Raw genomic sequence first — 24,194 nt, 5'->3', positions numbered from 1 at the left:
CCAGAGACGGCAACGCCACAGTACTCTTCTCCCTTTTGGGAGGAAGGGGGGCGAGGGGAAAGGGTGAGCCGACAGTGGTGCACCATCGCTCCCACTCATACAGCGCTGGTCGTCATCGGCCACACCCAAGCCAAACACCCGAGTCAGATAAGGGTAGAGGAGTGCGCGTTGGCATATACGCACCACACACCCTCAGCTCCCGGAGCAGGTCCTCAGTCGGAGACCTGCTCTAAAGCGTAGTGGCGCGAGAACTTGAAGTTGTGTGAGAAGGTCGGGTGCAGCGTTTGCGAAAAAACCTCGAAGAGAGAGCTTGAGGTGCTAAACTGCCTGCGGCGCCGCAGGGAGCTGCGCCCCCGGTGCGCAAGATAGGTGTATCGAAGACAAAGAAATGTGGTTACAGCACCACCAATCACGGACAACGCGCTCAGCACAAGCAAGCACAAAGCCCTAGGCGAACGCAGAGCCGCTAAGGCGATATCTGTAAGAGCTTCCCTTGACGTCTGTGAGGATTCCAAGTCATGACTGCGAGCGCGCACGGCAGCAGCAACGAAGGCGGCATTCTGAGCCGCTCCGAAAGCACACAGCAGCGCGGAAGAGAGCAGAAACAGAATAAAGTAGCACATGTTCCCCTTACCTATGCACGCTCCCACAGCACCGCAGTGGTGGTCAAAGTCGTCTACCTCAACCCCGCATCGCCTGCAGCGACAGCTAAGAGCAGTGGGGACCTCGACAAACCCAGGATTGGTGACGAGAAGCAAAAAAAGAAGAACGACGGCACTGAGGCAGAGAAGCAGCTCCACGAGAACCTCCAGCAGAAGCGCACTGCCGTCGCGGGAAGCGGCAAAGGTCGGCGTCAGCACAATAGCTGCAAGATGCACTCCGACAAGCGCGGGCATACCGATAAGCAGGACAAGGCCGCCCAGACAGTCACTCGCGACGTTGAAGCCGCAAATTGTACGACGCCGTCTCTCGCCCCCGTCCACTCTGAGTAGTGTGATGCCGAGGTTCATACACCGGCCAACGAAAATTGCCGCCTTGTCCGCCGCCGTAGATAAGGTAGAAGAAAGGCGCTCACTGATGTGCAGCTCACAGCATAAGCCCAGTGATACGCGACGAAAGAAAGTTGTTTCTGAGGCGTATCGCACGATTGCAGAGAGCATGGCAAGAGGCGTGAGGGGATTCGGAATGGTTGCCGCGTAGAGCCCGCTGCGCACAGCCGCAGGGGGTCAGGAGGGTCGCTGTCCTGGCAAGATGGCGATTGAACGCGTGGGTGCTAGCGACAAGGAACGATGCGCGGCGCGAGAGTGCCGTAAAGCGCATCAATTGCTCGCGCGCGCCTTGCAGCACGGGGCAGCCCCCGTGTACCTACCCGTGCACTGTGTAAGTACTCAGCGTGAATACTCGCGTATGTGCACCAAAGGTTCAAGCGAAGCAGCACACTTCCCACGCCCGCATTCTGACCCAGTGCGTACTCACGCAAAAGGGGAAGAGACGAGGGTGACGACATCCTTCGCCGCTGGACCCATCCTCTCCTGTTCGTGATTGCGTTCTTTATGTTTACACCTCGTCCACCTGTTACGCCAGCATTTGAGCTGGTTACAATTAGACTCCCTTCACAGCGAAGAAAACGAGTCGCCCAGTGGATGTTTGCTTGTCACCGTGCCGCTGCGCCACGTCACTGTAATATTTTGCTTGTGCTTGACGCCCCATCGCGTGGCACCGTCGTCAGCAATTTGGCCGTTCCCTTACGCTGCGCAGACTTTTCCATTACGGGAAAGAGTACATGAGCCGACGCACACCTACAGGTGCAGGCACATTCCTGCCTTTTCAGCGAGCCCGCTGCTATTCGTGGGCCGCTTCGCCACACGCTAATCGGCTGCATGCTATCCTGGCATTCTTGAGACAGACACGCGGCGTCTGTGCGGCACCACTTGCAGCCATCCTCGCGTCGCACATCACGCGTAGGCTGCACATGCGTGCTCTAATACCCGCGACCCCGACCACCAAAGCTGCCACGGCCGCCGCCACCGCCGAAGCTGCCACGACCCCTACCACCGCCGCCGAAGCTCCCGCGACCGCGAAAGCCGCCACGACCACCACGGTCTCCACCGCCGCCGAAGCTCCCGCGACCGCCAAAGCCGCCACGACCACCACGGTCTCCACCGCCGCCGAAGCTCCCGCGACCGCCAAAGCCGCCACGACCACCACGGTCTCCGCCGCGGCTACCTCCACGGCCTCCACGGCCACGTGGCTTCGGAGGGTCGGTAAATACACGGAGGGGAGTGAACTGGGTAGGGGAAATGTACACCTTATCGCCCTCGGTGAGCGACGCCGCCTGGACGCCAGGCGACGGCTTCACCGAGAACATGACGTCCGTTGTATTTCCAAGAATCTCCTCAATTTTGCCGATTTTCGCCTTGTTTTCGGTGTACACGAAGGCGTTAAAGCGAGGCACCTGAGCATGCGCAGTCACTTTGTAGACTAACTCGCCCTCCGCAGCGTTCATGAAAGTGCCGGCCTCCACCACCTGCTCGGGGGGGTCAGGCTCAGCCATGTACCCTCCACGACCCCCGCGGAAGCTGCCATTACCGCGGCCCCCACCGAAACTGCGACCGCCGCCGCCGCGGTCACCACCACGTCCTCCGAAACCTCGGGGCATGATTCTTCGATTCTAACTGAGGCTACTGGGCCCTGTGAATGCGTTCGAGGAACGGAAATGAGCAGCGGCGTTGCACAGCACCCTCACTCCCCCGTTGAAGGAAGAAAAAGGGGGCATGCAGAGCCGAAGGGAAAGAGATGGAAAGTGAGGAGGAGATTCGCTTGAAGATGAGGCGGTTGGCGCGCTTGGCGGCTGCCGTAGACCAGAGAGAGGAGACGCCTCTGCGCCCCACATACAGATTTCATAAATACTCCTTGGAGCAAAATGAAGAGAAATGCTTTGACGGCACGGCAGGGACGCACCCCGTCGAGGCCACCAACCAACGTGGCGCATGAGAAGTGCAGGCAACAGAGATGTTCTACCAGCACTGCAAAATCTGCTGTAGATTGTGGTACGAGGGAACAGTACACACGAATACGGGTGGTGCGTGCAGCGCGTGAGTGTCTGCAGCGTCAGCCTTTTTGCCGAAAGAGAAGAGAACCAGTCAGATGCCACTGTACAAAGGCCCAAACCTCTTTTTGTTCTAATTCCCCTCCTCCCCGCCCTTTGCCAATGAGAGGATGCAAGTGGTGCGCTGCACTCTTCCCGTGGCCCCTGTCACAGGCACATCGCCTGGTCGTCGGAAGCAGCTGGCAGACACGCGTGTCATAGCTACGTGCGGATTCGGTCAGCTGTGCACCGTTTCTTCTTCAAACACTGCCCGGCTCCGCAGAGGGCGGTGAGGGCGGAGGTGAAGCGCGCTGGATACACAGCAGCACTTCGGCCATCGTACGGGTGGCACGGACCTGTTCTTGGTCGAACACTGCTCTGAGTCAACGTCGCTCTGGCCTTGCCCCCGTCCTAGGCGCTGGACTCCTGCACCACCTACAGCAGTCGTCACTCCGCCTTTTGCCGTGAGAGAGGGGGGAGGGGTTCCTCGCCTGCTCCCACGCACAGGGAGTAAGCGGGAGAGGGTGTGCAGCCTCCGCGCATGCCACACACACTGACAGGTGTGCCTCACGCACTGACAGGTGTGCCTCACGCCTTCTTCCGGTAATCCTAGAGAATTGGCAACTTCTTCGAAAGAAGTTCGGATCTTTAAGGCAGAGAGGAGTGAGGAGGACAAAGAGGCGCGCCAGGGAACGCAGTTTATGCGGGAGCGTTGATTCGGAGAGAGACCAGTCTGCACGCTCCCGTGACGGTGATTCTGACAATCGTGAGGGCGAGCGAAGCAACGGCTGATTTGTTGCAGTTTCATTCCAAATCGTCGCTTGTATGGCAGCGAAAAAAAGAGCAGGGCGAGTCCTTTTTGCCTTCTCACCTCATCGAAGACTAGGGGGAATGCGGTGCGAGGAATATACAGAGCCTTCTGTCAGAGCAAGCAGAACGTCGAAGACATGAGCGTCAGAGATGCGGCTGCTTCCGCAAGCTAACGGCTTGATTAGAAGGGGCGTAGCTGTGTGCCAGCAGCAAGTCTACATCGATATTTCTCGAAAAGCGGCGAGCGCGCCGAATCAGGAGGCCGGCTCGCCGTTTCTGTCCACAAAGTCGGTGATTGTTGAGGGCCACGGCAGCGCAGTCACCTGGTCACTGGAGTGCTTTCCTGTGGCTGAGTTCTCCGTGAAAAAGATGCCGAGCTGCCGCCAAAGGTCACGGGTAACGGGGCCCTTGATGTTGACCAGTGCCCAAGCCTTCCATTCGGTGTAGCGCGCGTTCCTCCAGAAAAAGACGTCCCATCCTTGTATGGCGGTTGCCAGCGTCATGCAGCGATCGTCCTCGCCGCGAATGTAGTCATACAGGTAGTTGTACATGAGCAAGAAGTAGTCGTCGCTCTCACGAACCTGTTTCACCCATTCGCCAAGCTTCTGACGCAGTTGCATCATGGATTCGATGCCATGTGCATACATAGATATCAGCCACTCAGGCCGCATGATGCAGCCTTGCTGCGTCGCACCTAGCTTCCACAATAGCGCCATGCACTCTAAGGATGACGCTGCGACACCGACCTCATTGAATAGTTGTGCAAGTCCCTTACCCGTAATGGCGTCCAACTCGGCAGACTTGTCCAGAGCACAAAACCGGTCGAAGACAAGCTCCATGTCGCTCCGCGCTCCTTTGGAGGCGAACTGCATCGCAGCCGCTTTACTCGACGACACAGTCGGGCGGGTGGGGGCAAGGGCGGGTGGATTCGGCTTCGTTCGCTCCCGCGCATAGTTTATGGACGCCCTGCGGCGTCCAGCATTCTTCATGTTTTTTTTTCCAAGGCACCAATAACGTTTTTCCTGGGGGTGCAAGATGCACGTTCACTGCGGTGGCCCCGGTGCCGATAGTTCGAGGGGGAAAAAGGCCGATGAGTACGTGTATGTGTGTGTGTGTATTGGGCAGTGGAGGGAAGAGAAAAGTCGAGGGCAGAGTTTGACATGAGAGGCCGCCAACACGCATTGTACCACTGCGGTCAGAACTCGCCTCAGGACGGTAACTTCAGCCCCGCGTGGGAAGACAGACGGCGGCCAACTGGAAAAAACCACCCAGCCAAAAGGAGGAGCGCGAGGGGCGGTCTTAGCATCGTCGTGTCGATCGCGTCCTCATCGCGCGCGACCTGCCGCCCAGCCATCGGCCGCGACTCCTCCCTTCACAGGAGCCACGCGAGAAGATGAAGGGTACAGCAAAGAGCCGTTTCACGGCGCTGGCAGAGCAGCTGAACCTTGCCCCATCACTGCTCAAAGGAGTGGGGAGAAGGCTTGGCCGGGTCACAAGTCGCTGAGGCAGCAGCGAGCGCGGCACTAACACAAGAAGAGATTGGACAGATACATGTCGGAGGCACTCGCACATCCACACCAAAAAGTGCAACAAAGGAAAAATACCGCTCTTAGTCGGCGCGATGCTCAACAACAGCCACGCAGGCACGCAGCGGTATAACGTCGTCAGTGCAAACAAGAGGAAGACGTGTGAGTGAAGGAGAGGGTAAGTGCGCACACGCGTAGCTGTGCGCGAACGCACAGGCGTGCAGCTGGTGCCGACGAGGCGTCGAACCGAGTCACAACTCACAGGTAAGTGCGGCCGCCTAACTCTGACCATGCATACCTTGACAGCAGCCAGTGGCAATCTCAACAACCCCCACGGCTGCCTTCCTCTACATGCCAGCCACTGACCAATGGCAGATGTTAGGCTCGCTTGCCCGTATGGCGCGAGCATAGAGCGGAGAATGGTTCGTTCCGGATACGGTGATACTCCGATGGAGATCTGCCTCGATGCCGCCTGCATAACTGCGCCTCTGCCCGTGGCTCGGTCGCCACTCCAGCAGGCGGCGTTAGATACACAGAACCGGCACAAAGTGCGCCTCCCTCTGCGGCGTCTCGACCGAGTCATCAGCGACAAAGCGGTGCAGCCCGTCATCCACCATAGAAGCCCGAGTTCAGTGTCCACGGAGGGAACGGGGGTATTAGGCTCTCGGCACAGGAGAAGATCACCGCTTCCCGCGCGCCCAGCATCCCGAAAGCGCTCGGTTTGGCGTTACTGTGTTCCAAGTGCACCGACAGCAGCTTCGCAATCGACTTTGAAACAGGGTGCCCCCAGTAATGGAATTGTTTCTGGGGCAGCGCGTCTCGTAGCGCAACACTAGCCCCCTGCACTACGAAGGCGCACCTGCCGAGGAGAATCCTGGGGTCGCTCGCGTTATACCTCTTTGACGAAGCGGATGGGCTCGTGAGGGAACAGTGCGTGGAGATGCCGATGAGCGCACAAAAAGAAATGAGCAAGCCCATCCATGAGCCAGTTGGCGAGCTTGCCCTTGTGCCTTGAAGCCTCCTTTCGAAGAAGCCGAAATGACCCCTTTGGTGTTCATCTCCTTCACCACCTTCTCGGCACGCTCTCTGGCGCCGCGTGCTTGTCGTCTCTTCCTAATTCGGCATCGAAAAAGCCGATGGTGAGAAGCGCCACCGTTAGCATTGAGTCGCTGGAGGGAACGCAGCGATTTCTACCTCACTCTGCCGCAGCGACGAGCGCGCCAACCACATCCGCAGAGAAACAGGAGGAACTCACTAATGATAGCACACTCTGTCAGCCGCTTCTCAATTACCAGAGGTTTTGAGGTCCGCTTGCTCACGGCGAGGAGCGCCAGAATCAGCCGCCAACTCTGATGCGTCAAGAGAAAATGGGTCTGGAAGCGGCTGCACGCTGCGTTGATTGCGGTTGTTCGAGCCTTGCAATGACCCCTCACATCGTACCTGTGTCCGCCTCTCGCCTATCCGGAGGCGAAGATGCCGCCCTTCCAGCTCGTCGAGGCTTGCTCCGGCGGCGCCACCCCAATCCCGTTTTCGACGTATAGCAGCAACGCCTGAGTGTTACTGAGGCCTTTCACGACCTATGCGGTCGCCCAGGTTCGTCCTACCGAATGCGTCTGTAGACGCGGGTCGCTCTAAGCCAGCGTCATGGATGCGACCCATAGCCCCCACGTTTTCCCCCCTTTCCCGTCTCTCAGAGGAGGAAGGCTTCGCGCGATGACGCTTGACGGACATGCCCCACAGATGGCCTGCGGGCAGCCCTACCAAAGCAAAGCGTGCGCTTATGCGTATGCGCTTCACTTGTCCAGAGTCCTGCCCCCACCTCGCCCTTGCCCGTGCCATTTCCGCTCATGACTCAGTTTTTTGATTGTGTGTCTCGCAAGGGTGCGCAAGAGCTCGGTGTGCTGGAGAGACGGCGACAAGGGCTCACGGAAAAAGTGAGCGCAGCCTTCAGGGACCCCACCGCACCACTCAGGTTCGGAGAGACGGAGAGAAGTCATCATCACGCAAGAAACGCACACTTCGGAGAGTTCTCAATGCACCTCCCGGCGCGCTCCAAACGAGTACGCCCATAGCGACATCAGCCGTTCCTTCCCCCGCATGTGTGGTTGGGACCGTCATGCCTGGTATGCTCCGCACTGCAGAACCGCGTTATAGCAGTTGGCCCAGCACAAGGTCGTCGTCCTCATGCGACGGCGCCAAAGCGGGGCCTTGCCCGGGAGCGCTGCTGTGGTCACTTTGTGGAGTGACGTCGATGTGATTACTGTGCAGAATGCGATCCACTAGCGCCCTCATCTCCGCCAGCGCCTCCACCGTCAGCGTCCCGGCCGAGCTCTGAAAGAGGAGGAACTCTTGAATGATGGCCACAACAATGCGCATAGGCTGATGGCCGGCTGCACACCCGACGGGCGTGCCGTCAGAGACCCGAGCAACAGCCGTCATCGCTGGCACGCGCAGCGTGGTCCTCCCCTCTTCGTCCGCCAACGACACCAGCGAGAGTGCGCCAATCAAAAGTGCGTAGTAGCCACTCCGCACCAGGTGTTCCGTACTATTACACTCGTAGCTGTTCATCATCGCATGAGCGAGGGATACCAAAATGTTGCGTGAAGCAACAAGGGCGGAGGACAGCTCTGCTTCTGTACAATCCGTCTTCGACTCGTACTTGATCACATTAATGGCGCAGCAGAGAGCAAAGATTTCCTCTTCGTCAGTGATGCCGAGCGCCTGCGAGCGGGAAAAGGCGTCCAGAGCAAATTGTGCAAATGTAGCCACCGTGCCGGTGGCGCTGAGTGCGTGCGGCAAAATATTTGAGATGTTTGTGAGCGCCTTGAGCACGGCTACCCGAGCGTCTCGGATGTGCAGCTGTGCTACCAGCGCGGGGACAAGCGCCAAAATGCTGGCATTCTGCGTAGAGAGCTCGTCGGTTGCCGTCAGAACCTCTATCAGCGCCAGCGCATGCCCTCGTGTGTCCCTGTCCGTCAGCAGCCTCCCGAGTTGTTCGATCCCACCAGCCCTGGCGAAAAGAAGGGGCACGGAGAGGTTTCGCCGAGCCGTTATGTGGGGAGTGCGGTTGTAGACAAACATGAGTGTCAGCAGCGCGCAGAGAGCGAGGGAGGCGCAGCTTCTATCCTCAAAGGCCTCCAAACGCTCCGCCGCACCCTCGCACAGCTTGGCAACCTGACCTTCGAGGCTGTCTGCCACGCCGCGCGACGTGTGGGTTGATGGTCGCTGTGCAGCACCCTTCTGCTTCGGACGCGCCGACCAATGAGACCCGCTGCTGCAATGAAAAGCCGCTGAGGTCCCTTGCGCGTCTGCAGGAAGCAAAGACTGAACGAGAAACGTGACGACGCTTTCCTGAAAAAGCGCCCCTGCGTCGGCGTGACCTATAAGACCGGCAAAGAGCGCAATGATGACGCGTCGGTCCTTTTCTGTGACCGAAGTTGCCTGATGCAGACTGCTGACGAAGGCAGTGAGGCCGCCGGCGCGCTTCAGCGCCAGCATCACACGCGAGATGCTGAGACGATCGAGAAAAGAAACCAACTCGGTGAGTGCGTGACGTGACGACGTCTCAGCCACGGTCTGGGCGAGGAAGAGCACCATGTCAGCCACCTCCTCGTCCTTTCGCCGCAGCAAATCGATTTCGTCGCCGCCGATGCTGTCACTTGCCGTACGCGGCGAGGAGGGTGAGGCCGAGCTGGGGCTGCGTGAGGACACACCAGCGGACGATTCTAACGTCCGCAGGCGCTTCACCGCAGCAGGGTGTCTGACATCTGCTTCTGTACCTGGTGGGGATGAGTGCTTCTGGCAAGCGGAGGATTCGGTGTCTACAGATTCCTCCTCGTGTGGCGCAGAGTAAACTGGAAGAGTCAGCAACTCCTCGACGACGCTTCCGACGTCAATGCGCGACCGTGGCCGTTTTGTTGCCATCTGTCGTCGACACGGCTAACATTCGCTCTTCCTGAGCCCCGATGATTGCGCACGCCCAAGAGAAGGCGCGGCAACAGAGAAAGGCGATATCGAGAGAGGGCGAAAGAGGGGAAAGAGGAGTCGCTGAAGGAGAAGGCAGAATTAAGATGGAGGGTGGGGCAAAAAGAGAGAGGGAGAGGATACCGGACTGCCTCCTCAAGCACACACGTACACATCTCCCAAAGACTGCCGTGCCACCGCACGGGGTACCACGCCGACCACTCAGTGAGGTGAGGCGGTAAGGCGGTTTGCGGCGTCTAGGAGGCTTCCATAAGCATCTCGCTAGTGGTCACTCGGTGACGGTTGGGAGACGGACAGAAACGCGTCCCCTCGCCTTAGAGCGACACGACGACTTTGACGCGCATTTGTTTCGTGAAGTACGCAAGGCTCTGGTTGCGCACCTCAATGCATGAAGAATAGGAGGAAGGAAGAGGAAGACGTGATGGCGGTACGCTCGAGAAGGCAAACGCAATGCGATCCCGCACGCAACGACGGCCGCTCTTTCTCTCTCTTTCTGGCTTTCCTCTTGCTTCTATGGTGTTGCCTCCTCCCCTAGAGCGCGTCGGGTACTCTGCCACGCAGGATGCAGTCATAGAGCTTGTCCAGCTCCGCATCTGTGAGGACAATGCCGCGGCCCTTCTTGGTGCGCACCACATTCCCCCCAGAGGAAGCAATGATCTCTGCCGCCACTCTTTTCGTTTTGCTCGACAACGCAGCGATGTTAAACGAAATGCCTTTGAGAAGGGGCAGTGCCTCCTTTCGATAAATCACCTTCTTCAGCTCAGCTGCTGTGTAGGTGTGCTGGTCTGTCTTGAGACCCACGATGTGATGACGCGCGTCGTCGAGCTCGTACTTCTCGTTACGGATGTATTCCACCGACACCACCGGAATGCCCCGTGCCACGGCGGCAATGAACTTTGGGGTGCGGACAGGCGGTGCCGCAACGACGAGAAGGTTTGCTTTAGTGATGTCGTCCACAATACGTCCCTTCAGCTGGCGCACTCGCTTCGCAACGGCCTCGCGCTCATCGCTGTCCATTCCCGTGAGGCACACAAGTGTCCGTGCAGTAGCCGGTGGTGGGGCTGCCGCTTCCTCGACATTGGGGGCGACCTTCAGTACCGGAGAAGAAGTTGCCACGGAGTCTACTTTGGACCGCTTCTGCGGTCGCGGTGGTGCTGTCGGTGTGCGTAAACGGAGACGCTGCGTGTTGTTCGTCGAGGCGGTCCTCACACTCGGGGCGGTGCGTACCGGCGAGAGGCTGCCGCCCTCGTCAAGGTAAGGGAGGTCACGCCGGTGCGCTTTGGAGTGCGCCGGCAATTGCTTTGCCAGGGCTGTGCTGGCTGTTCTTGCAAGGGAAGTCCGCACATCACCCAGGGGCTCCGTCTTTCGCGTGGAGCGAGAGGGTGAGGTAAGGGAGTGCCGCAGGTTTTCCGGCGTCGGGGGCGCCTCGGTGAGCGTCTCGAAGGTGCACGTCACATCCCCAAATACGATGCGGCATCCAGGGGAGAGCTGGTAGTAGCGATTAGCCTCGAGTCGAATTCCTGGGCCAGGGCGTATGCTAAGAAAGGTGCCGTTGGTACTGTTGCAGTCGCTGATCCACGCATCGCCGTTGGCGCCAATGTCCAAGAACGCCTGCATGCGGCTGACCGCGGCCAGCGGAGACTCCAGGTTAATGAAGGAGACACCCTCCACAGGGACACTGCTGCGGCCAACTACATTCTTCCCCAGCTGCAGGGGGTACTGCTTCTCTTGCGCTACAAGGGCATACGCCGTTGTATTCATTGAAGTCAGCACGAGGGAGAACGCAGATGCGGCGGATCGCTGCTGGTGAGAGGGCCAGAAACATACGCACACACACAGAGACGAAGGTGCAGTTTGCTAGCGTCGGTGTCTTTCATTGCTCGCGTAGAGAGACAGGACGAGTAAGATGGGCGTGAGATGGGGGGAGGTCAATGAAAAGTTTTTTGGGCGCGTGAAACTGCGAAGATAGACAGGACATGATTCTGGTGCACAGGATTTTGGCGCCACGCCGCGGGAGCCTCCAGCGTGCAGAAAGAACGAGATGGAAAGAGTGAGGGCCGCCTTTGATTTCAGATGGCCGCACCCGTTGCCCGCACGGCACGGCACTGAGACGTGTAGTGAGTACATCTGAGTCACAACTGAAACAACCGTGGGTTGGGCAGATGCACATGGCGCAAAGAAGGTGGCAGGTAGAGCCTGGCTCGTGATGGGAGCCTCATCACAGACGCCAAGCCGCACGGCAGCACTTCGCGTCTCTTGTCCGCAGTGCACATTCAGATTCAACGTAGGGAAGCAAGGAGAATAGAGTCGAAGACGCACACGTCAGAAAAAAAAGGAGGGCGTCATGCGGCCCGACACACCACAGGGCGTATTGAGCCGGCGCATCTACTCCCATGGCCCCATGAGTGCCGCGAAGGGAATTCATGCATTATAGCGTCGCCGCGCTCGCGGGGCGCCTCACGACAACGCCGTACACCGTCGCGCTATCCTGCACCGCCGTGGCGACGTACACCACGTCCTCGAACTTCATGTTGACTCGCTTCATCGACTCGCCTTTGGACAAGAGTGCGGAGCACTGCTGAAGAATAGCGTAGGCCAGCACCTGCTTCTCCGGGTTCTCAAAGTCACCGCTGTATTCGACCACCTGACCGGAACTGGACAGCACCACAAAGTGGTTGATGCCTTTGCTGAGCAGCTGATCTTTCACAATCGACAGCTGCGACATGTCTTTGGGGCGATGGCGCGTACGCGAGTAGCGTGAAACGCTTCGAGATCACACTCGGGGGGGAAGAAAGAAATCGTCATCTGGCGAGAAACGTGTATCGTGTGGCACGAGGCGGAAAAAGGTGAAGATGAATGTGGCAGAAGGGCGGTTGAGAAAGCGAGGGGGGAGGGAGAGAAGGCCTGCTATGTGGTGCGTCGTAGCACTCATCTCGAGGCGCAGTAATGCTGCGCACGCCAGTTCACAACGGAACCGGAGTTGCCTTGAGCACACTTTCCGGACGGGACACACTCGGTGCAGAATGATAAGGGATTATTTTCGGCCGTGTCCATGATGCCCTCAGCCGCTAATTGAGTGGGCGGGTATATGAAAAAGCAGTCCTATACTATCGATGGTGACGATTGTGTGTGCGAGGACACACACAGAAACACATCATGCACAAAGCGTTAAAGGGGCATAGGGAAGACGGACACAGAGACACTGCCGTCGCCGATCCTCGGCGATCGAGGTCCTTCTCTGCAGCGCTGGCATGACGAGTGACTCGCGTAGCAATAACGCTGTGCCTTCGTCCTCGTGTGCAAAAACAAAATGCGAGATCAGCGACGTCAGAAGTGCTTCTTGGGCGTCTTGCGCATCTTCGGCTTTGCTTGGAAATGAACGTACAGTTCCTCCTCGAAGCTCAGGTCCTCGAGGACCATCGGCTTTGGCCGATCGCGCCAGTGGGGCCCCATGAAGTGCTGCCGGTCCGTCAGTTCTTTGTGCTTAGCTATCGCATCTGGGTCCATGTTACCGTAGCCCCAATTCGACATGGGCACAAAATCGCGCTTACCGCGGCTGTGGTTGAAGGCATCCGGACTTTGCCGCTCTTGTCGACGGCGAATCAACTTCTCGTGGTTTTCCATTGGGTTCACCACCCCCCAGTCGTACGATTCGCTCGCGTTGGGGAGGAGGCGCTGGCGCGCCTTTGAGTGGCACATGCGACCGTACGAGATTCTATCGAGGCAACTGGCTAGCTGTAGCTGTAGGGTGTGACCGCCGTCACCGCGGTGCTCATTCCATTTCTCACGCACCTCTCGCAGCGTGTGATCGCGAACTAGCCGATCACGCACGAGATACGCGAGGGCCAGACACTCCTTGTAGAGGGCCAGCTTCGCCACTCGGTTATGAATGTCCTTCCCTTTCGCCAGCGGAAGGGATTGGAGAGCCTGCTTGCTCATGCTGCGACGCGTGCGGCGTCCGCAGCGCCACCGGCCGTCGCGACGGACACGCGCGAGCGCCCGCTCGCAAGTGGCACGCCGCGGAGGAGCCGCGAATCACTATGGACGAGGAACAGGCACTGATACTGTTGCGCGCTGGTTTACGCTGAATGCCACAGCCCTCACGAAACCACAGAAGGGGCATGCGAGTCTCTGAGAGGGAGCGGAAGAAGGAGCAGAAGATGTACGAATGGGAGGCTGCACGACGCTTCGTGCAGCGCCCATGAAGAAAGGCGCTCTAGAAACCAATTTTTCGCCCGTTGTGTAGCGGACGGTCATATTCATTGGAAGCACAAAAAGAGGGGGGTCGAGCAGACGGGGTTCCCAAGCGAAAGCCCATCGTGCTGGAGGGCGGAGCGTCGGATGGAGGTGGGAGGCGGGACCTTTCTGATGGGCCTCCTCGAGGATATCGCGTCTCGCTCCTGTTCGAGCGCGATGCCCCCGTCTGCGAAGGAAAGAAGGGAAGGGAGGGGCGGCGAGACCAGCAACACGAGTCTAAAGCGCTGCGCACGGCGAAACGCAATGGCAGCTTATGTGTTGCACACCTAGCCGCCATTTAACGCGGTAGCTTTTCCCCTCCCCCACCCAAGAAAACGCTACATAAAAACAGAAATACTTTCCTTCGCAACGCCCACTGCACGCGTGTGAGCTGATGCAGTCGCAAATGTGCAATTTCTATGAACGTGAAGGAGAAAAAGTGACGGGAACGAAGACGCACCGGTGCAATAGAAGTGCGGCCCGTGGTTCCGAAAACCACACTTCCTTCATGCAGGAAGGTAAGAGGACCAGCAAAGGCTGCGTACGGTGCGGAAAGGGCACCGTCTTGCAGTGAACCGCTTCACTGGCATCCCTTGTGCTGGCTCAAGAGCGTCAACGTCCCGCAACGCTGCCCTGTCACCTCTTTTTCCTCGCCTTCTCAGTCGCAAGGCTGCCGAGTCGAGTCGTGCGGAGGCTGAAAAAAGGGAAAAGAGGGGGAAGCGCACACCTGACAGACACAAGGGCCGTCGTCAAGTCGAAGACGGCCGGAAGAAAGAGAGAAGTGTTCTGGCGGGGGCTGCTATGGTCTTCTCCGATTTCTGCGGCGCACCTCCACGAACGGTCACTTTCGGCGCTGCAGCCATGCGTGAAGGTGCCTCTATGGTGGCACTGGCGGCCTTTTGAGGCGGAGTATTCCCAGCTGCGTCGTGCGAGTTGCTGCGGATGAACGCCGCGGTGCGCTGATGGTACTCGTCCTCGCTGATCACCTCTCCTGTGGCGCTGTGAATGTAACAGGAGACATCACGACAGATATACTCCCCGTCGTCCATCCTCGTCTCCGTCTGCACCTGCCGCACGTACGACTTCTGGAACTGCACGACAGAGGGGTGGAAGAAGTGGCCAAGCCTGCACTGTGCTACGTCCGGCTCTGCCGCGGCTGAGCATGCCTTCTTGGTATCCAGCTCCCTCTTGGCGGAGATCGGCGTCGCGGGAGAAGACAGCGGTGCCGCTGGGCGGAACGCGAGCGGTGGAACGTCGTCGCACATGATTACCTCATCATTTGAGGCAGGCACCTCGACCACGTCAAATACGGGCGAATCCTCATTGACGATCGTCCCCACATGGCTGCTGCTGCCCTCGCTGTGACTCACGCGAGTCCTTGCATCTCCGTCGTCGTCGTCCAGGAAGCTCATCGAGGATGGGGCCGAGGCGGCCCCTTTGGCTCCTGTGACGCCGTCTATCTTCTTCTTGGAGGCCCGCGCCAGCTTGGCCAAGCTGGTCGTGTTCTCCAACTTCACAACCTTCCCAGGCTTCCGCTTATGGCGCATTGGCTTTGCTGGCGCCTCCTCCGTGCGAGGCCGCTTTGCTGCAGCGGTCTCCGTCATCTTATCAAAGATCGTCGCTTTCGGCGATGCCGCCGGCGTGATGACCGTGGAGGCTGCCCGCGCCGGCGATGGAGATCGAGGCGTCGTCTCTGCCTTCACCGCCGCCGCCGTCATGGGAGCCCGGTAGCTTTGAGGCGACTCTTCCTGTGATGGTGGAGATGGTAGCACTGTCGAAGCGGCTAGAGAAGCAGCTGAGGACGGTGTCGATGCCAATTCCCTGCCTTCTCTCTTGGCCAGCTCGGCTTCACGTGGCCCCACGCCGGAGACGGGCGACACAGCCGCCGACCACGCTGTCAATTCCTGCGACAGCGAAGGTGTGGCCTCAGGGCGGTTTTCCATGACAGTTCTGGACACCACCGGATACGCGCGCAGCGACGCTGATACACTTGGATACAGCTGCACAGGAAGCGAAGACGGTGACGTCTTCGAAGGGTACGCCAGGGAAAGGAGTGCGTCCACAGAGGGGTCTGCCTCAAGGCCATTCACCTTGTGCATCACCATCGCCGTGGCGCTGCCGTTTGCTGCTTCCTCAACGGACCTTGAGAGTAGCATGTAGACACCTTCGTGGGAGGCTGCGATCGAGGTAAAGATCGGCTGCAGATCTTCTTTGGGCACCCCGATCTGCATGGCTGCCTCCGCCACTGTCAGCAGTGGCCGTGAGGTAAGCAAACTTATCACCTTCGATTCCATGATGTAGCCGTGCCTGAGGCTTGGGTCTGTGCGTGCGTGCTTGTCCGTACTGCTTGCTCACTCAGGATACGATGTCGGAAGAGCAGGGGTGTCAGTGGTAGTAGTGGTTGTGTTGGTGAGGGGGAAGGCAAGTCAAAAAGTGGGCATCGGGCGCTTCGCCAAATAGCGGACAGTCGCGCCGGGCAGACAGCAAATGTGCCGCGGCGGCAGCAAAGTAAATTCTTCTGCTTTTCTTTTCTTCTTCAGAGGTCTCATCGAACGCTGCGCCTACGAGGGAGAGGACGAGGTGTTGGCGGGGTTAGGGCGTCGAGAGAGGTACATGCTCCATCGCACCTGATCGGTCGACTCTCTCACTCTCCTGACGACGCACGCATGCCCTCCAGTGTGCGAGTGTGTGTCCACATCGCGGCAAGAGGGAAGACGTGACACATTCGCAACAAAACTGAGAGAAGCGTCATTCATAGGTGGCCATGCGCTGACGGAGCACAAAGCGAGCGACATAGAGGAGGAGGAGAAGGCGGGGGGAGCGAGAGGCCGTGTGAGTTTCCACGACAGCAAGATGTAGGGGCACCGTTGCGATCATGGAAGCGCCGAAGCCCGTGGCCTGACGACGGCGACTTCAGCTCGAGTAGTTTGAAGGAAATGGCGTATTGGGCGAGTACGTCTTTGCCAACAGAAAAACTTGAATGGCCATGGCGGCCACCATACGCATCTTGGCGTCATCGAGGTTCGTAGCCGCAGCCGCGGCGGAGTGCTGTAGGCCGCGCGTCACCAACAAACTGAAGAACTCGTTGGGGCTCTCTCCCCCCGCAAACATCGGCCCGAACGTCTGACTCCACTCCATCGAAAATGCACCCATCGTACTCTTGAGGGCCTCGCAGAAGGGGCACTGGGCCGTCCCGTCATAGTTCAGGTATCCGTCCAGAATCCAAAGGAGGTATTTGCGCAGTATCCGCTCACACGCCCCGACCACGTCGGCTGACTCGCAGGCCTTGGCACCAATGAACGCGTTGACGTCATCGTCGCTGAACAGCTTGGCCAACGCCGCATCCACGACGCGTATCACAGATGATCTGCACGAGTCTTCTGTATCGAAGTCGCCCGAGCCGCGCAGGTAGGCTCGCACCGGCAAGCGCGTTGCCTCCAACGGTTGCCAAGACCCGGCGAAAATGGAAGCACCTGCCAAGCTGATCGCCATGTCTCTTGTCTGCTCTGGCGCGTCTGGTGGGCAGCCGGCAAGGGCATCGATAAAGGCGCTCTGCAGCTCGGCCAAGGAGAAGGGCATGACGGCGTGACTTAGTGGCGTGAAGCGCACGAGGGCGTATCTGCCTCTGAAAGGGCGCACAGGGACGATGTTCGGCGACGGCCGAGGCGAGTCGGAGAATGCTCGTGGATTTTTAGCAATTAGAGGCAAAGGTGGCAGAGAGTTTGGGAGTGGAAGCTGGGCGGGCGGGGGGAGGGCGACAGTCACGATTCTGTTGAAGACACATGAGGAAAAGACAGAAGAAGAGAGGGGGATTCCTCATCAGCAGAGTGGATAACGAAAGTCATCTGAAGCTCTACACAGTTCAGGCATTTACACGGTGGAGAGTTCAGGAGCGCACGCTCGAAAAAAATGCGTCTGCGGGGTGGCTTGTGAGCATGTAAATGTGCTTCGCACAGCCACCTTCCTCACTGCTCGAGTGAAAAGAGAGAGCGCCACAGAGGTGGGCGAATACCCTATCGCGAAGAGAGCACGAGAGTGGGCGTAACCCATTCGTCGCCACAGCACCACGTGCGCTGCAGTGCCTGTGCCCGGATTCACCTCTTCCTTTGTCTACCTGTGAGGAGCTCACGTCTCCCTGTCTTCGGGTGCCTTTCTGGGAGGGAGGAGACTCAGTGGTTCCCGACGCGGAGCGAATAACACAAACAGAAAGTACGATGAGGCAGAAATAGACAGGGCACACTCGCCTTGATCATGAGCGATCAGAGGCGTGCCCGCCGAGATGGGTGCGTCACGGCGCACAAGCGCCCACGCGATGAGGAACGCAGCGCATTCCTTCCCCATCAGCCCTTCTCTCCACGCTCATGCACGAAGACGTCTCTCCGAACGACTACACCAACGCACCCGCCCTACTTCATGCGTGCGTGCCGAAAACAAAGAAGGGAAACGGCATTGCATGGCCGTGCCGACGCCCTGCTCCGCTCGGTACTTGCGAGATACAGAGGGGGGGCTATAGAAAGTAAGCCGGCTCCTTCGTCTTGGGCTCGTCAGAGGCGTTCACTTGTGCGTCCACCTCCTTAAAGACGACAAACTCGCGTGAGTGATCCTCGTAGATGCGCAGGACGCTGGCGAGATTACCGCAGCGATAGCAGTAGTTTGGTGCTGACCACACCGTGCACAGGTAGTCCTCGTCGAAGTGGTACTTGAATCCTTCGTGTACGAGCTGATGCGCGCGGGCAACGAGGTTGAGACGGTTGCGGTGTATAAACTCTTGTGTGACGGAAGCACCGAACAGAAAGCCGGCGCCGCGCTGTGACACCACCCAACCGTCGACGTTCTCTGGATCTGACCAGACGAGGTCTGAGAAGGGGCCCTCATTCGGAATCTCTTGCCGCCGGTTTAGCAGCCGGATTTGATCCACCGCGCGGATTTCCGGCGAGAGACCGCCGTGAAGGCAGAGGCTTTGGCCCTCGATGAGTGCGGCGATAGGCATGCAGTCAAACACCTCCGTGCACAGCTTCCATACCTCGACCGTGCCGTACTTTTCGGCGCACTCGTCGTAGAAGCCGTACATGGTAGTCACTTGTCGAGTCTCATGGTTGCCACGGATGAGGGTGATCTTGTGCGGGTACTTGAGCTTGAGAATGAGTAAAAAGGTAAGTACCTCGACACTGTTACGCCCCCGATCAACAAGGTCGCCAAGGAAGATGTAGTTCATGCTGCCGACTTCTCGCCGAATTTCCCCTGCCACCTCGAAGAGTTGAAGAAGGTCGAGGAACTGACCGTGAATGTCACCACAAATGGTGACAGGAACGTGCACACTTTGCACGTTACTTTCCTCAATGAGCAGATGTATGGCCGTGCGAAGTAAAAGCTGCATTTCTTTCACCTCAAGTGGCTGCACATGGCGCACTTTCTCCTCCCACGCGTCGAGGTCCATGAAGCACTCGCACGACGCTACGTGGAATGAAAACGAAGAAAAACAATGAAGCGAAGGAGTGGCGTGCGTGCCAAGGAAGGCGACACCCTCATCCAAGGACGCGCACAGTGACAAGCACACGCGTAGCACAGTGCCCCGTGCTAGACTAAGAATAGGGAGGTGAAGAGAGCAACAGCGGGTGAGGTAGGAGGAGCACGTTTCTTGCAAACGTTCGCGCTACTGACTCGTGTGAGACAGACTTGTTCGGAATTGTACACGCGTATGTCTGCGTGCTGAAAGTCGTTGAGGTGCGCTTGCATGGGAAGAGGGATGAGGAGGAGTTCAGAGGCGCAGGGCACAAGCCAGCACGCCCAAGTCGATTATCGATCGCGCCAATGATGCGACAGATACAAAAGGAAAAAAAGACACGTGTGCAGTGTCACTGTGTAAGTGTATTTGTGGGCGCGTGTGTGCTCTTGTGAGGACGCTCCGCTTTCTGCCCCTAAGGCGATACCGGGTGAGCGAGCAGGGTTGCCGCGAAGAAAAGCAGTGCGCAAGGGGTGTGGTTGCATCAGCGAGGGAGAGGAAAGTAAGACGGATGGGGAGGAAGGGGAAGGTCAGGGAGCCGTGTCGGCCGTCTACGCATAGCCCTCGCGGGCAAGTCACCGTCTCCACTTGTGCATGGTTATCAAAAGATCGGCAAAAGAAAGCCTTCGCATGCTCCGGGGCCAACAAGAACGCATCTCGGCTCTTCTGTCTCATCGAGCTGCCAGGGGGCGCGAACAGCGCGGTCCCTCCTTTCAAGGGGCGTCCTCTTCGAAGTGGTGAAGCTCCGTCACCCTTGTGCTGGATGTCCTCCATCGAATCCTGCGGATGAGGAACAGAGCCAAGCACACCACTGCGTCAGCGCAGCCGCGAAGCGTATGCCCGGGAGCTCTTGTTAGGAGAGATCGTTTTTTTCCGCTGGTGTCCCTCCGGCTTTCGTGCGTACTGCGACACGCTCGCAGATGCACCCGTACGCGTCCGCCGGACGCGATTGTGACTCGCCTTGGATGAAAGAATATTGGATGAGCGCAGTGAAACGCAGGACACGCTGAGAATGGCTGAAGGGCCCCTGCGGACCCGCCCCCCCCATCAGCATCGGTCAAGAAGAGGCGAGGAAAAACCGACACGACCGCCCTCGGCGTGTGAGGAGTGTGTGAGGAGGACGGAAAAAAGGGGGAGGGGGAAGGTGAGCGTTGGTGCTTGTTGCGGTAGGGTGATGCAGTGTTAGTAGATTGCCTTCTTGGCTTTACATGACTAACTTCTTGACACAGTCGTCCGACAAGCCCGGCGTCAGTGCCATTCATCACCGAGCAGTGCATCCTCCTCGGCAATGCGCACTGCATCGTAATCCGGTATCGAAAACACCTCGTCGTCTGTGTACTTGGCCCTGCAGCGATCGATGATGTACAGAATCTTGTCAAGGCGCACCTGAACTTTGCGAATGACGGATTCGTGGCTGACCTCGTAGGCGGCAGCCGGCACGGATCGCTCAACATGCTGAATCAAAGGATAGGGCAAGCGCTCCGTCGAGGCAAACCTGGCGAGGTGCTCAAAGGTCGACCGGCGAAAGCGGCAGATGCGAATCCGATCGGCGTTTCCGAAGAAGGGGTTCTCCGGCGGCTCCTTGTGCGAGTAGAGACTGCTTCCGTGGTCGATATAGGCGTACTTCGCAAGACCTGTGATGCGGTTTTGCGGCGTTTCGAGTTGGCACACTGTCTTGGCGCTGCACCCGCCGTAAGCAAAGTTGTTGTGGCTATTCGTACCACGGTCGGTGTTGCTGATAAGGAAGTCAAAGATGCTGCGGTCGAGAAGCTCACCTATGGCGCGCAGCCGTGCCCGTTTTGTACCAGCGAAGAGCTCGTGGCCGGGAATGTAATACTTTCGGACGAAGGAGTCGTCGATTTCGTAGGGAATGGCCAGAAATGTGTCCAGCGTGGGGTGCACATCTTTCATCCACAGCTGCACCGTCGCCATGCTACACTCCGACACCTGCCGTGTGTAATAGGCGCATTGAACAAAGTTCCGGCTTGTGTAGTTGTACAAGACGACGAACCGGTTGAACCACTGCGAGAAGAGCGGTGAGTAGGCGACGGCGGCTCGCAAGTAGTCCAGCGGAATAGGTACAAACGCCGATGTCGGCACCCGGTTGAACTTGAGCGCGCGGTCAAAGGAGTAGGCCCAGTACTCACTGACGGCCTCGTAGAGGAACTTCCGCTGCGAGAGCTTCACGATGGCTTTAATGTTGTTGTGCGCGTATGTAATCTGCATCTTGATGGTGCGGCCCTGCAGCAGTTTCGAGGACATGGCCTTAATACTGCGCATGTTGTTAAGGTTGCGCAGGTACTCCTGGCATAGCCGATCGCGCTCTAGGGAGAAAGAGGCGTTCCGAGGGTCGCACGCGGTCCAACGCGCAGGGTCCTCGACGTAGTCGAGGTCGTACGGGAGCGGTGGTCCGCTTCCACCGTCTGCGTTGATGTCTACATAGTCCTTCGTGGGTTGATCAGGGTTGCCTTTTACGTCTTTCACGTGCAAATTCTCCTGAAAGGTGCGGAGCTGCTTGTAAAAAGCAGCAATACGGTGGTGCGGCGTGAGAGTCGGCGAGTCGCTGGTGGCTGGGGTGTCGGACCCACTATTCTGCTCCGTTGCCGAGGAGTAGAGACCCTTCGAGCTGTGTCCTGCTCTCGCTGGCGGCGCCGTACTCGATGTGAGCAGTAGCGGCGGCAAATAAGGTGCTGTGGTGGAGATAATAGCCGCTCGGTCCGGCGGGGTAGTCGGCTCCTCGTTGTGCAGAGGCGGTGGCGGGGGGTGCGAGAACGGTGATGGGGTTTGTTCAAGCAGATTCTTCCACCACGGTGCCCATGACACGCGCGGCAGCGTTGAATCATGCGGGGCCAGGACGGGAGGAAGGACGGAAGGACCGCTGCGCGGGAGATACATGGTCACCATCCACCAGTGCGTCACTGTGAGTACGAGGAGAATCAGTAGCCCTGAGGTGAGCTGTCGGTCACGTCGGTGCCTAAAGTGCGAGTGCATCTTCAAGACCATTGAGAAGATGAGGCATGGCAAACGCCGCATACACAGGCACACACACCGCCGCTCGACATGCCGAATCCGAGTACTGGGCACTCGGCGACGCTTGCTCCACTCGCAGGCGCACGGCTGCGTTGAGAGCAAACGCGAGGAGGAGGGGGGACGCAGAAGCGACAGCGTCAGGCTTTCCAGCAGTATTCAGTTCCTAATGGGTGACAAGGCCGTGAGATGGGGCGAACGTCATGCCAGAGAGGATGCGCAGAATAGACAAGGGGTTGTACCCAATAAGAAGCGAGCAAGCAAAGATGGGGACAGGGGCGGGTTGGCAGGAAGCCCAGCAAAGCACCTGCCCATAGCGTGAAAAGTGGAGAGGGCAAAGGAGAGAGGGCAAGAGCAGCTGGGCTTGCTGTGGACGGTGCCGAGCACTGCGGTGGTGCCTGCGTGTGCGTGTGTTGGGGAGGGGGGCTGCAGGAGCAATTCATGAGCTGTTTCTTTGCATACGTGCTGCTTCGCCGGCTCAGGGGCCCTCACGTGAACGCGCGGAGTCGTGCTTGTGTTCTTGTTGAAGGACTTCCACTCTCGTCGCCTGAAGTCGATAGAGTCCACTTATGTGCACACCTCTCTGCCAGCAAAGGGAAGGGATACGGACTCCTCCACAAGAGAGGGGATGGTACACGGAGCAAGAGAGAGCTGCGTGCAGGTGAAGAGGTGCACAGGTCACGTCGGCTACCATGTAGGGACTGGCGCTGCTTCCCGAGTTCTTTCGTTGGTGTCATCACTCCTCCTCTTCCCTGCGCTCAGTCTTGGTTGTGACCGCGTCTGATGGCGATTCATTTTTCAGTGAAGCGGAGAGCAGAGGCGGCTCTGGCGACTCGGCGGGATGCCCACCCATGCGGGCCGCAGCCTCTTCAGCCTTGAGCTCCTGGCGAACCTCCGCTGTCAGAACGTTGCGCAGCTCCTTCAGTTCCGCGTCGAACACTTCGCGCTCCGTCGGCTCTGGCGTGAAATTCGCAGACTTCTGCTTTATCCCGTATTTGAGCATCTGACTGCGGCTCAGCTTCACCGTCGCGGTAGCGCTCTTCTTTGCAGACGACATGTCGGATTTCTTCTGCGGGCACTCAAATGTCCAATGCGCCTGACAACCGCACGTTTGGCACCGCTTGGCAGCGTTCGTGTCGTACCGAGGGACGCTGTACCCCTTAGGCGGGCCCTTGTCGCCGTACATGACGGAATACGGTGCGCAACAGGAAAATCGAAACGCTACGGCGCGCACGCTAGTGTGAGAGTGTGTGTGTGTATGGGGGGATCACAATCAGCCAGGATAAAGTGGTAGGAATGGTGAGGATCCGAGAAGGCGAAGCAGTCCAGAGATGGCGAGTGTGGTCGTACGCGCAGGGGGGCCTTTCTTTTGCACAGGCGAAACAGAGACTGGGGAGCATTTCAGCGCGTATCGGATACAGGCCGTTGTACCTCCTGACACCCAGCGAGGAGAGAGAGAGTTGCTCGTTGCCTTCAGTTATTCGATAGTGCGCCGCTGACAACAACAACTCCGCCCTTCGAAGGGAAAGTCAGAGGGCGATGAACAAGCGGTGATGCGACTATTTGTGCGCGTGTATGTGTGTAACGGTACATCCGACACATGAAGTGTGAAGCGCGAGGGGAAACAGGAGAACGCCGTAGAATTCCTCACCCCCCCAGGCCTCCCCTGCCCAATCCCAATGTCCACTACCGATCCACCCAAACAGATACAGAGCAGATACGGCACTTCGCACTTACCAAAGCACAGCAGGAGCAGGAGGCGCGTAGAGTCCGTCAAGAGCTTGCCTTGCAGCGCGAACGAAGCCGTTCCTAGTGCAGAGAGGAAAGGGTGAGGGGGAAATGCTCGGGCCCGGGCTGCTCTGCCATGTACATCTAGCGAAACAGTGATTGCCTCTGCGGGGATGCTCCACGGACTTTGAGGCGTTCCGTCTGTACGGGCGACGTTTTGCCATTTCTCTCTCTGTCAACTTCTTTCACATAAGATGAAGACACCACAACGTCAATGCGCCGATTGCCCGAA

At 58.4% G+C, this 24,194-nt stretch overlaps 12 protein-coding genes across 12 annotated transcripts; all 12 read right to left on the bottom strand.

The window, feature by feature from the left end:
* Window positions 1-212: 212 nt before the first annotated feature.
* LSCM1_02459 (uncharacterized protein) lies at window positions 213-896 on the bottom strand (the record flags this gene model as incomplete). Its single annotated transcript, XM_067320042.1, has 1 exon — window positions 213-896. One exon carries the CDS (start codon window positions 894-896, stop codon window positions 213-215), a length of 684 nt encoding a protein of 227 aa, XP_067175417.1.
* Window positions 897-1,981: 1,085 nt separating this feature from the next.
* On the bottom strand, window positions 1,982-2,659 carry LSCM1_02458 (uncharacterized protein; the record flags this gene model as incomplete). The annotated part of the gene is made up of 1 exon (XM_067320041.1): window positions 1,982-2,659. The coding sequence occupies one exon, from the start codon at window positions 2,657-2,659 to the stop codon at window positions 1,982-1,984; it is 678 nt and encodes a 225-aa protein (XP_067175416.1).
* Window positions 2,660-4,152: 1,493 nt separating this feature from the next.
* Window positions 4,153-4,887, bottom strand: LSCM1_02457 (uncharacterized protein; the record flags this gene model as incomplete). Its single annotated transcript, XM_067320040.1, has 1 exon — window positions 4,153-4,887. One exon carries the CDS (start codon window positions 4,885-4,887, stop codon window positions 4,153-4,155), a length of 735 nt encoding a protein of 244 aa, XP_067175415.1.
* A 2,685-nt stretch (window positions 4,888-7,572) lies between these two features.
* On the bottom strand, window positions 7,573-9,348 carry LSCM1_02456 (uncharacterized protein; the record flags this gene model as incomplete). Its single annotated transcript, XM_067320039.1, has 1 exon — window positions 7,573-9,348. The coding sequence occupies one exon, from the start codon at window positions 9,346-9,348 to the stop codon at window positions 7,573-7,575; it is 1,776 nt and encodes a 591-aa protein (XP_067175414.1).
* A 591-nt stretch (window positions 9,349-9,939) lies between these two features.
* Window positions 9,940-11,169, bottom strand: LSCM1_02455 (uncharacterized protein; the record flags this gene model as incomplete). The annotated part of the gene is made up of 1 exon (XM_067320038.1): window positions 9,940-11,169. One exon carries the CDS (start codon window positions 11,167-11,169, stop codon window positions 9,940-9,942), a length of 1,230 nt encoding a protein of 409 aa, XP_067175413.1.
* A 667-nt stretch (window positions 11,170-11,836) lies between these two features.
* On the bottom strand, window positions 11,837-12,133 carry LSCM1_02454 (uncharacterized protein; the record flags this gene model as incomplete). The annotated part of the gene is made up of 1 exon (XM_067320037.1): window positions 11,837-12,133. The coding sequence occupies one exon, from the start codon at window positions 12,131-12,133 to the stop codon at window positions 11,837-11,839; it is 297 nt and encodes a 98-aa protein (XP_067175412.1).
* A 602-nt stretch (window positions 12,134-12,735) lies between these two features.
* On the bottom strand, window positions 12,736-13,347 carry LSCM1_02453 (uncharacterized protein; the record flags this gene model as incomplete). Its single annotated transcript, XM_067320036.1, has 1 exon — window positions 12,736-13,347. One exon carries the CDS (start codon window positions 13,345-13,347, stop codon window positions 12,736-12,738), a length of 612 nt encoding a protein of 203 aa, XP_067175411.1.
* Window positions 13,348-14,393: 1,046 nt separating this feature from the next.
* LSCM1_02452 (uncharacterized protein) lies at window positions 14,394-15,938 on the bottom strand (the record flags this gene model as incomplete). Its single annotated transcript, XM_067320035.1, has 1 exon — window positions 14,394-15,938. The coding sequence occupies one exon, from the start codon at window positions 15,936-15,938 to the stop codon at window positions 14,394-14,396; it is 1,545 nt and encodes a 514-aa protein (XP_067175410.1).
* A 619-nt stretch (window positions 15,939-16,557) lies between these two features.
* LSCM1_02451 (uncharacterized protein) lies at window positions 16,558-17,223 on the bottom strand (the record flags this gene model as incomplete). Its single annotated transcript, XM_067320034.1, has 1 exon — window positions 16,558-17,223. One exon carries the CDS (start codon window positions 17,221-17,223, stop codon window positions 16,558-16,560), a length of 666 nt encoding a protein of 221 aa, XP_067175409.1.
* A 928-nt stretch (window positions 17,224-18,151) lies between these two features.
* On the bottom strand, window positions 18,152-19,081 carry LSCM1_02450 (uncharacterized protein; the record flags this gene model as incomplete). The annotated part of the gene is made up of 1 exon (XM_067320033.1): window positions 18,152-19,081. The coding sequence occupies one exon, from the start codon at window positions 19,079-19,081 to the stop codon at window positions 18,152-18,154; it is 930 nt and encodes a 309-aa protein (XP_067175408.1).
* A 1,314-nt stretch (window positions 19,082-20,395) lies between these two features.
* On the bottom strand, window positions 20,396-22,150 carry LSCM1_02449 (uncharacterized protein; the record flags this gene model as incomplete). The annotated part of the gene is made up of 1 exon (XM_067320032.1): window positions 20,396-22,150. One exon carries the CDS (start codon window positions 22,148-22,150, stop codon window positions 20,396-20,398), a length of 1,755 nt encoding a protein of 584 aa, XP_067175407.1.
* A 760-nt stretch (window positions 22,151-22,910) lies between these two features.
* LSCM1_02448 (uncharacterized protein) lies at window positions 22,911-23,360 on the bottom strand (the record flags this gene model as incomplete). Its single annotated transcript, XM_067320031.1, has 1 exon — window positions 22,911-23,360. One exon carries the CDS (start codon window positions 23,358-23,360, stop codon window positions 22,911-22,913), a length of 450 nt encoding a protein of 149 aa, XP_067175406.1.
* Window positions 23,361-24,194: the final 834 nt, after the last annotated feature.

The sequence above is a fragment of the Leishmania martiniquensis genome, chromosome 34 (genome assembly GCF_017916325.1).
Source record: "Leishmania martiniquensis isolate LSCM1 chromosome 34, whole genome shotgun sequence".
NCBI classification, from domain to species: Eukaryota; Euglenozoa; class Kinetoplastea; order Trypanosomatida; family Trypanosomatidae; genus Leishmania; species Leishmania martiniquensis.
This window is presented reverse-complemented; position numbering and strand designations above follow the sequence as displayed.